Below are 11,678 nucleotides of genomic sequence, written 5' to 3'. Positions count from 1 at the left end.
ACTGTTACATTACAGTAAGACGGTGCTGTGTTTGATCCCTTAACAGAATAGATGGTTATGGAGAAATGGATGCCAACATTGCAATACAGCTGATTCATCAGTTGTCAAAATAACAATTTTGAGTTCTTGATTTACTTCATCTGTAAAAAAAAAAACAAAACAAAAAAACAAACCATCAATCAATAATGGTCAAAGACAACAAGGTATTTTGCAGTAGTTGTATTGTTGTTTTATGTGCATGAAAGTGACTGTGTGAAAATGGGTCACTTAAAGTTCAAAATGAGTGGAGCTCTTACATTTTATTCTATCTTTGTTAAAAACCCGGTAAACTGTACGTCAGATCCTGTATTTATTGCTTCTTAAAGGGAAAGCTGTCACTATGGTCTAAAATTGCCTTTTTAACACATACGGACAAGCAAAATAAGTCACAATTCATAAAATAAAAATACTTTTACAGAAACGGAGACAGCTACATTACAAATACTATCATTAAATCGCTCCTCTGACTCATGGAGGTGTGTGGCCCCATAGACATACATATGTATATATATGTCTATGTGTGGCCCTTTAAGAATGCGTCGGCCAGATTGTAAATCTCGTTGCAGTCTGCTCTGTTCTTAGGATCTCGCGTTAGCTTCTCATCAGTGGCGGCTGTGTGGCCCCCTGTCTTAGTACGGACGGAGTTGTTTCTGACGTTTGAATGAAAAACAGTGCAAATTACCTCCACTTTGGACCCAGGAAATAATGGCTTCAGCCTTGGAGCAGTTTGTGAACAATGTGCGGCAGCTCTCCGCTCAAGGTAGGCTTACTAAACTCATTCAAATGGCAACTACTAGCTAGTTAGCTACTGTATGCTATCCAATGCCTTGCCGATAGCTAGGCAGCCCAAACTGGTCAGAGCCCTCTTTTTTGCCTTATCATGTAAACACACCGCTAAAAAGCACTTTCTCTGGGGACGAGAGTTGTGTAAAGTGTCACCAGAAGATGCGTTAGTACACGGGGACGTGAAGGGTAACCGCGGGCTGCGTAGCTCATCAAACAAAATGTCCAAATCACACTTTTTGTTTTTGATCTAGAAAATAATTTCTGGGGACTGCCTACCGGTAGTCCCGCCCTGACCCCACCTGATTGGCTGGCGAGCGGAATTAAGGAAAATTATTGGCTCTGAGTCGTATGTCAATCTCAGTTGCATTACCTCTGTTGCAAGGCCTTGACAGGACACTTGACCGGCCGATTTCTGTTGAAATACTCCGCCACAGCACGACGCCTGTAAAGCATTTAATATAATAGCTTGTTTTCTACGTTTGTAAAGAAAAGCCTGTTGTCCGTCATTGGCAAGAAAATAGATATTTATTCATTAATTTGAGTCCTAAAGAAAATCCCCCAAGCACTCTTTAAAGAAGTATACCCCTCATTCTTCTAAGTTAAATTAATGATTATCAATGGCAGGGAGTGTACACTGTTGGAATAACATTTATAGTTTTGTATCATCTTTGTGCATCACTCATAGCATCCACTAAGCCTGTGTTGTGTGTTTGAAACTTTATGACATTGAACCCTAAGTATTACAGTCTAATTAAAGAAACAAGCAGCAGGCCTGTTTAAAAATAGCGCTTCCAAAATTGAATTTGCACCTAGTGTTTTTTAAGTGGCCGTAGACATTTCGAGACAATTGTGTCGCTTCTCTAATGATCTATAGGTCCAAAGTGGTTTAATTTTTTCTCCCTCTTCCACCCCTCCAGGCCAGATGACTCAGCTATGCGAGTTGATCAACAAAAGCGGGGAGCTGCTGGCCAAAAATCTGTCCCACCTGGACACGGTGCTGGGGGCTTTGGACATCCAGGAGCACTCCCTGGGCGTGCTGGCTGTGCTGTGAGTACCACACACCTCCACTCTGATTTCATCCAGGTCAAGAACTCTCTCGCGGTCTCTAGCAGGGGGTGAAAGTGTTACCACTGGTTTATTGGATCAATTTAATTCCCATTTCCCCCAATTTGATTAGATTTTCAGTGTTGGGATATTTCACTTACAAAACCAATTTCTTTTGGATGTGAAAGAGAAGCTTAAAAAATGAGTGTTTACATCAACAGCGGTTACATTACTGTTTATTTAACATGACTAACACACCGCAGCAGTTGACAGAATATTGCACAATTCCACAGACAGTCAGTGAGTAATGAGCGGTTAGATTAAAAATAGCACAGGTGCTTTATTTAGAGCAGAGACGGCACACGTTATGCGGCCACAAGTGTGTTATTAGTGTCAGTTAACCTGGTTAATGTTTCTTTCTTTTGGTTAATGGAGCACTAGCTGCTAATGTGGTGACTCCTTCTGCTGCTGACTGACTGAAAGCTGACTTTAAATTGTGTTCATACCAAACACAAAGTGAATTTATAGATAGATAAATAGATCTTTATTGGCGCTGTTAAAACACAGTGAAAGTAAGTTTGTGGCTCTTCAGCAACAACAGAACTAAATGAAGACATCATCATTTTAACACGCATTAAGAACAGTACTGTGCTTCCTGTTGGTGCTACAGAGGTTATTTTTCACCTCACGTAACTCGCCTGTGTTTGGCCCCAAGATTATTTGTGTTTATTCACTCCAAACAGTCAGCGAGCAACAGCAGGCATCCACTAGTCCACAGCTGGACAATAAGAGACAGCTCAGTAGAAGAAGAATAGTCTTTATTGTCATTGTACAACCAATTGAAAGCAATCCTTATGGTACCATGAGTAAAAAAATAAATTGTTGTTGCAGTTATTTACAGGATCAGGTTTTTGGAGCATTTAGAGCAGTTATTGCTTTAGAATAAAAACACGTATCTATAAACATTAAAAAGTACATTATCAACTCCTCTCTGTTGGTTTTGCTGTGATAAACTACATTAACCAGTCTCACAAAATTTCCCCCCAAACATCTGTTGATATACTGCACTTCTCAGACAGCTACTACAGATCTTAAAGTGATACAACCCCAAAATAAACTCAGATTTTAGCTGTGATTTAATTGCAATACATGATGGATGCTGAAAAAATGATAACCTGATGCCAATTTGTAAAAAGTTTGAATTCACACAAATATGAAGAGAATAGACGCAGATTCACATGTTGGCATTGAATTTTAATGGAATCTTGTTGCGCAAAAAAAAATCACTATGCATTCACCGTTACTCCACTCCATGCTGCAAGAAGTGCCCTGCCCACACACTGCAAAACATATCCTCCGTATCTTCCAGTGCAGGTGCTTGAATATTCCCAGTGTGTTTCATCCTTAGTTTCACTGTAGTCTGCTGTCAAATATCAAAAACTAGTTAACAGGTAAGAATGTGAAGAATGTTGAGAAAGTCCCGCAGCCACACTCTACCTGTTGTATGTCTAACTAATAATGTGTTATGCAGAGAAAGTAATGATTTCTTCTTATTAGTGAAGCCAGTAGTGTTCCTGCTGCATTGAATATGAAAGTTATGGCTTCACTTCTGCATCTCAAACACTTTTCAATGCTAATAAATGGCCTCACGAAACGAGCTGAATAAAAACCTTTCCAGGATCAGCTGAGCGTACGCCTCTCATTTTTTATTTTTTTTGGTCTCTTCCCTTCCAGATTTGTGAAGTTCTCCATGCCAAACATCCCTGACTTTGAGACACTCTTCTCCCAAGTTCAGCTCTTCATCAGCACCTGCAACGGGGAGCACATTAGATATGCAACAGACACTTGTAAGTGCTGATGAAAACAAAACATTCTTTCTTTCTCTCTCTCTCTCTCTTTCTCTCTCTCTCTCTCTCTCTTTCTCTCTCACAGGTATTATGAAGGCATCTGTGCGACCTGCTGCTCGGTTTCACAATTTTTTTTTTTCATCAGAAAGAGGAATAGGTTGTTTATTTTTGTTTTGCACCCCCCCTCTCACCGATCGACTCTCATCTCGCCCGTTGAGGACGTGGTGTTCTCTGCACTCAGCTTGAAGCTTGTCTGCATGCCACATGTCTGCTTTTAAAGAAAACATTCCTTTATTCGACATTGTGATATTTGTAATGTAGATTTCAAGAGTCAAGCACATTTTTTTTAACACTTAAATAAATTATTAAAATTGATTGTAATAAGTAGTGTCGCCTCTGAGCTTGAGGAAGAACAGTGACATTGTTATTTTAAGTGAATTAAACCTGCTTCCTGTAAAGCTCTGCATGTACAAAACCAGAAGGTGACACCGGCTAACCGCTAAACCATCCAGCCAATCTCTACTCTGTCTTCATTTAACCTTTTCCCTTCCTTTTCTTTTGTGCTTCCTCTCACAGTTGCTGGTCTCTGCCACCAGTTGACAAACGCCCTCGTAGAGCGGAAACAGGTAAGAGTGCTGACTCAGGTTGGAGGGAAGATAGTCAGGATAGTGGATTGTCGTGTGTGTGTGTAAACAGGGTGACAGTTTGACATAACACATAAGTAATCTGTAATTCTGAGCATCACTTGACCCCAGCCTGTATTTCCTAATAGAGAATAATTCTAGAATAACAGAATAAATGCTTGAGTAAGTGTGTTGGTGTTGGCCTTGTGTGTGTTTCCTCATGTTTTTGTGGTTTTTGTGATGTTGTCATTACTGAGTGAAGTGTCATTGTTGATGGTAGCCTGTGTGTTTTAAATGCCGTATGCACGTTCCCTCGAAAGCAGTTTCCTCTCAGCTGTAGTCAAATTTAGTGCTGCAGCTATTTTAATAATCAAATGATGGTTTAAGTCATTTTTTAAAGGAAAAATGAAAAAAAAATGTGGTAGTTGCATCCTCTCAAAATACGAGAATATGAACGTTTCATGTGTCATATATGAAAGTAAATTGAGTATGTATGGATTTTGCACCGACCAATCACAACAGAGGCATTTTAAAACATCACCCCAACCTCTAAGAATGCATTTCTTTTTTTCTTTTTTTTTTTACTGTTTTCTGCCATTTTTTAGACAAAATGAATCATGGAGAAAATATTTAAATCCACATGAATCGATAATGAAAGTAATCATTAGGCTCCAGCCGTGTTAAAATGAGAAACAGCCCCCCTAAATGAGTCATACCATCATGAAATAGCACTGACTTCCAGCCCCCCCCTCCCCTAGAGTGTTGTAGCATGTTCTCCTTTTTCCCTCCATCATATAAATATTTGAATGGATTGGAAAGTGTGGTAGCAAGCAAGCTGCAGCTGAATAACTCATATTTTCCTCTTTTCTTTTTTTTTTCTTGTCCTCTACAGCCATTGAGGGGTGTCGTTGTCCTAAAACAGGCGATAGACAAAATGCAGATGAACACAAACCAACTTACCTCAGTTCATGCAGACCTGTGTCAGGTGAGTTGTGAGTCATGTGACTGTAATATTACAGTATTGACTTGTCACTAAATATGAACAATGAAGCTGCTTCTTCTTCTCCCACATGTACGATTGTTGACTCTTCTGTTTAAAGGTTGTGTTAAATAATTCACAGACTCAGTCCCAGCACAGTCAGGTTGACTTTATTCTTTACCTCTAATGCTAAGTCCAGTAAGTCATTCTCATTCTCTGTCTGTCTGCCCCCCCCCCCCTCCCCCCTTCCTTTTCTCCTCTATAGCTGTGCTTGTTAGCAAAGTGTTTCAAGCCCGCCCTGCCCTTCTTGGAGCTGGACATGATGGACATCTGTAAGGAGAACGGAGCCTACGACGCAAAGCACTTTTTATGTTACTACTACTACGGTGGCATGATCTACACGGGCCTCAAAAACTTTGAAAGAGCACTGTATTTTTATGAACAGGTACGTCGTCATGTCACAGTGTTACCGTAACAGTTTTTTTGTTGGTATTTGAAGGCGCTGTATACCCAGATAATCTGTATGTTTCATCGTCTCTCTCTCTCTCTCATCAGGCAATAACCACTCCAGCCATGGCAGTGAGCCACATCATGTTGGAAGCCTATAAGAAATACATCCTGGTGTCGCTCATTCTCCACGGCAAAGTGCAGCAGCTGCCCAAATACACCTCACAAATAGTAGGGAGGTTCATCAAGGTGAGGATGACATGCATTGTCAGGATGAATAGTTCCTTAAGAGTCATAGAAAAACAAAGACCAGTGCAAAAATATGTTGCTGTTTAAACAGGAAACATCTCACTCTCCACTTGAGCTGAAACTCAAACTCTCCCAGCATTATGTATGGTTTAATTATGTCTTCAAAACATATCAGCATTCATTACTAAATATTGGGTTCATCTCCCCATTGACTATATTAGAAGCAGATTATTTCTCTGTGGTAACTGGCTGTCATTTTTCATACTGTTGTTGTTGTTTAGAATATAATAATAATGATACAAATAATAATAATAGTTCATTTATTTGTATAGCACCTTTTTATAAAAGAAATTGCAGCTCAAAGTGATTTACAACAAAAGAAATTACGTCTAAGTGCTTCACATTAAAAGGGGCCAAAAGAGCAAAACATTAATTTAATATATGATGGAACATAAAATTAGTAATAAAAAGAAATCTTTATCTACTATAGTTTAAATTTACTGAAAACAAGCAAACTCATTTGAGCACAGTAACATAGAGCATTAGAATAAGCTTAATGTACAAACAGAGAGAGGTTTCTACTGTGTGTGTGTGAAGGTCATGCACGTCACCGCTACGCTCTCTGTCCCAAAACACAGGGTTACTGCAAGGATGTCTTTGCATTTTAGTCACTTGTATTGAAGGTTCAGATAGACCCAGACCCCATGTTAATAATCCTGGGGAAAGTGAAAGTAGAACAGTGACACCTCTTAACATACGGATTATTCACCGTAAAAAGAAAAAGAAGCTTATCCTATTGTTTTGGAAAAAAGACAGAAATCCCACAATGAAACTTCGGCTCACAGAACTAGTCGACACACGTCACCTTAGAGAGAAAACGATTTATTATACAAGAAAAAGTGAAGCACTTTGAGGAAATCAGGCAACCTTTAGTCTCTCATCTCTTAGTCTCTGTAGGGGAGAGAGGTAGGTGGGTGTAGTGTTCTACTTGTCATTTATGTAAGGATTATATAGATGTTGCCACGGATTTTGTATCATTAACTTCTCATTATTCTACCTCTTTTTTTATTTTCCTCATTCTATTGTATTCTGAAACTTATTGCACTTCACTCATTTTACTGTATTTTCATTTATCAGACTTGTTTAAGCTCTCTTTTTATTCCGTTGTAGTTAGTATTCTAGGTGTTTTGATATGTTTGATAATATATTCCTTTATTTGTACCGCAAGTCAGAACAGAAGCAATAAGACAAAACAATAATAGGAAAAAATATAGTAAAAAAATAGTGACATTATGTACATGAGTAATATTGGTGTCGAATGTTAATATACCGGAGTTTAATATTGTTATTCCATTTTAAATTGAAAAAATATATATATCAATATATATGTATATTGCAGTTAAACTGGAGTAATTGTATATGTCTAGATTTTATGCAAATAGCCGAATAAGGTTTCAACTACCTTTTTTCATTTAATCAATCATCATCATCATCATTATTATTCTTATTGTTGTTGTTGTTGTTGTTATTACAGAGTCTAAAGTGCTGAGTGGACTAGCTTTAAGCAGCTTAGACCAGCTGTTACCAGCTTCTCCAATTTGCACTGACTTACTGGACAGAATTATTGTATTGAAATCAAAAGGGAAGCAAAGAAATGCAAATATGTGAGCTGCTGTTAACAGATGATGACAAAGCAAAGCTCCGCCATGGCCGACCGCCTCGTCTGTACAGCTTAATGGACTGTCCACACATCAGCCAATCACCATTAAGCTCTGAGGCCATGTCTAGACTGGAAGAGTAGCGCGAGGTGTTCAGGTGCTGAGTCGAGCGTTAGGTCACCCGCACGTCTGTATAAATAGACTCGTGACTGCTGAATTAATAATGTAAATGATTGTTTTCTGTATTCCTCTTCTATCTTCTATCTTCTATCTCCAGCCCCTGAGCAACGCGTACCACGAGCTAGCTCAGATTTACACCACCAACAACCCGGCCGAGCTGCGCAACGTGGTCAACAAACACAGCGAGACCTTCACACGAGACAACAACACGGGCCTGGTCAAACAATGCCTCTCCTCCCTGTACAAGAAGAACATCCAGAGGCTAACAAAGGTGGGCCGGGCATCCTAATACTAACATTTCTAAGATTTTTCAGAAAGTATCAGTGGAAAAATATGCTTTCATCATATGAGGGTCTCATCATTCCTCCTCCGACTTCAGCGCAGCTAATTTGAAGTGACAGGAAACACGCTCATAACACACATCTGTACAGCTGTTTGAATACTTGAAGCTGGCATCTGAAAACCAGCTGTTGCTCAGAAAAGGAAACAAGAGCTTGCTGTTCTCTATTAATCAATATATTGTCTGTATCATGAAATGACAGTAGACATTTGTTAGTATTTCTTGTGTTTCCAGTTCCAGTTTCTCCTGTGTGTGTGTGTGTTTGTGTAAATATTCTATGAAAGCATCCAAATCATCCCTAAAATAAACTCCATATCAATACTGTTATCCAGATGTTTTCTCAAGATTATCCTAAAGTCATCTCTTTTGTCACATCTGTCAAAGTGTCTAACCTTCTTTCTTTAATGGTTGGAGTGACACTCGGAGTTAAAACACCAACCATATAACTGTGTCTCCTTGTTTCCTGTGTGTCTCTGTATTGTGCGTCATCCAATAAGAAAAGATGAAAGTGGGAGGTGGGAGATGTGTGTAGGGGGGGTTATATAGACTTACATAAGCACCTCAGCACTCCAGCATTCAGAGTCTTTGATGTTTCTCCACTTTAATCTTAAGTGTAGCATCTAAGTTCGCTGCTCCTGTTGTTCTCTGCTTGTTTTGTATTCATTTACTGTTTTTTATGTGTTGCACCATGGCCTCAGGGACGGTATATATTGCATTCCTGCTTTTTTACATAACCTGTAAAGAGAGGAATGATGATAAATGGAACTTGTTATAAACTTGAGCTGCTGGCAACCATATCCAAAGCTTCCCACTGCAGTTTAACCAACACTGCAGTTGTCAGTAAATATTTCCGTCTGATACCTGTCCTCATATGTTTGTGTTTTGTGCCCCCCTCAGACCTTCCTGACACTGTCTTTGCAAGACATGGCGAGTCGAGTGCAGCTGTCAGGTCCCCAGGAAGCAGAGAAATACGTCTTACACATGGTGAGAAGGACTTAAGCGTTACAAAACTCTACATATCTTTATTAATACTGATAGAAAATGTTCTTTCAGCTCTACAAAGTAAAGAGATATTATGGTATTAAAGATGTGCTTTTATTTCTTTAATATATGGTGTTTAAAGACTTTATATCCAGCTTTAGTAGTTCAAAGAGTTTTTTTATTTATTAATCTTTAATCCGATTCCATGTTGAATGAACAGTTTTAAAACTATAACTTTGAAGCTTTAACTATCGATCAGTACTATAAATATTTTGTTGGATGTTCCTCATGCTTCCTGTGTAGATTGAAGATGGTGAGATCTACGCTAGCATTAACCAAAAGGACGGCATGGTCTGCTTCCACGACAACCCCGAAAAATACAACAACCCGGCAATGCTCCACAAAATTGACCAAGAGGTGAGGAGGGGGACGCTCAACTTGTGTTTTTTCACAGTTTTTTTTCTTACTTTGCATGAATTCTTCTGAGTATTTTTGGATATCGATAACATTTAACTGACTTGTGTTACTTTTTTTTTTAACTTTCAGATGTTGAAATGTATAGAGCTGGACGAGAAGCTAAAGTCTATGGATCAAGAAATCACAGTAAACCCACAATTTGTGCAGAAGGTGAGATGATATTGAACAGCATCAGATATATTGTGACGTTTTTTAACATATGCATGGGTGGATTTTGCTCTATGGAATATAAACAGCATTGTGTCTTATGTATATATTAGGGATGCACCGATTGTGAAATTTTGGGCCGATACCCATATTGCTTTTTAAAATAAGAATTTGGCAGATAACCGATATATAATGATTTTTTTTTAATAGTTGTTATGTTTCATTATTTATTCCACAGGGAAACAAAGAAATAATTGTAAAAAAACAAAAACAAAAATGAATGGTTTCAGAGTAATTCAGCCCATCATTAAACTATCTTTGAATGAGCACCATTTCATGATCTTTAATAACTTTCACAATAATTTTTTTTTTTTTTTAAACAACTGCTTAAAAAATCCCTTTATCCTGCTGTACAGTTACCTACTTAATAAGACACATTTTCCATACTTGTACTTCCATAACTACTGTTGCTACTACTGTTTGAATCTGACTGTCCAACCACAAATAACCAGATCATCGGCCACTGACATAGATGAATTGTATATTATTTACCGATAGGCTGTTGTAAGTCGACAAGGGGAATATCTGCCAATACTGATATTTTGCTGATATATCAGTGCATCCCTAGTCTATATATTGATATTGATATATGCATCTCTGCTTCGTAGAATGATGAATCATTGTAGAATTAACATTATCTTGTGTTTCAACAAGCAGGATAATTGAGTTTATTGATGCCGATTGATGCAAGTACAAGCTTCTTTGTGGGTTTTCTGGGTTCACCAAATCTATTCATTTGATTAAATTGTAAAGCAACTTCCTGGAACAAGCCACCCTCGGTTATTAGCAGGACGTAACAACAGACAGGTGTTGTTTACGGAAGCGCAGATTATGAGGAACCAGTTGAAACACATTCTTAACATGTGACGCTCTCGTGTTCTTTTCAGAGTATGGGATCGCAGGAGGATGATGTTGGTAGCAAAACATCAAGTTATTCCTGAGGGGCCTTTGGACAGGGAGACAACACTGCAGCCACCACGCCCCCCAACTCCTCCTCCTCCCCCCATCCCCCGCCCCCATCCCCCCCAACACGTTCTTCCTGGGATGAGTTGGATTTTTTTAAAAGAGGAAAAAAAAACAAAAAAAAAACAACATTCTATTGCATAAAGGACATTGGTCAAGGATAAAAAATCTAATTGTGTGGAATGATGATAAATTTGGTTCTTCTTTCTTCACAGTGTCTTAGGGATAATGAAACGATCCTTACAGAAAAAAGGAAAAAAAAAAAAAAAAAGATTACAATTTTGTCAGTGTTTTATTTATCAATGTTCAGGTTGGAGCGCCACTGCTACATTAACAGAAAAACACAATAATAAAAACTGGACTTATTTGTTCCAAACATATGTGTGAATAATCTCACTGTTTGTTTTGGTTCTGCTGCATGAGGGTATTACATATGAAGGTAGAACATCTACGGCTGACGACGAGTTCAATCTGAATATATTATACATTTGTTAAACACCACAATATCGTTTTCCCTCTCCCGCCCCCTTTCAGTTAGGATGTAGATATATCATCAATAGCAAAATCTGTACACACAGACATGCCCCTTGACCAAACTCGTCACAGTGGAGGAGTCGTTCACAATCTGGTGCACTGTTTTGTTTTTTGGTTTGTTTTTTTTTTTCCTTTTTTTTGGTTTGTTTTTTAGGTCGGATCCACTAGAGGTCGCTAGAGCACTGTACAGAAAAATCGTTTTGACAGCTTGTTATTTTACAAGAGGTTGAACTCAACAGATGAAACCAAACTGTCTTGTCATTTTTGGGAGCTTGAGCTTTGCGATTGTGGATCTGTTATAATAAATTGTTTAAGAATATAGAT

At 38.5% G+C, this 11,678-nt stretch overlaps 1 protein-coding gene across 1 annotated transcript; it reads left to right on the top strand.

Annotated features, from left to right (window-relative positions):
- Nucleotides 1-659: 659 nt before the first annotated feature.
- Nucleotides 660-11,675, top strand: cops3 (COP9 signalosome subunit 3). Its single transcript, XM_062442881.1, has 12 exons — nt 660-799; nt 1,743-1,872; nt 3,604-3,716; nt 4,293-4,342; nt 5,232-5,324; nt 5,584-5,763; nt 5,874-6,014; nt 7,950-8,123; nt 9,090-9,176; nt 9,477-9,590; nt 9,720-9,800; nt 10,745-11,675. Exons 1-12 carry the CDS (start codon nt 745-747, stop codon nt 10,796-10,798), a joined length of 1,272 nt encoding a protein of 423 aa, XP_062298865.1. The 5' UTR covers nt 660-744; the 3' UTR covers nt 10,799-11,675.
- The last annotated feature ends 3 nt before the right edge of the window (nt 11,676-11,678 follow it).

The sequence above is a fragment of the Scomber scombrus genome, chromosome 21, assembly GCF_963691925.1.
Source record: "Scomber scombrus chromosome 21, fScoSco1.1, whole genome shotgun sequence".
In the NCBI taxonomy this organism is placed as follows: Eukaryota; Metazoa; Chordata; class Actinopteri; order Scombriformes; family Scombridae; genus Scomber; species Scomber scombrus.
Note: the sequence above shows the minus strand (reverse complement) of the source record. Positions and strands in the feature narration are given on the sequence as shown.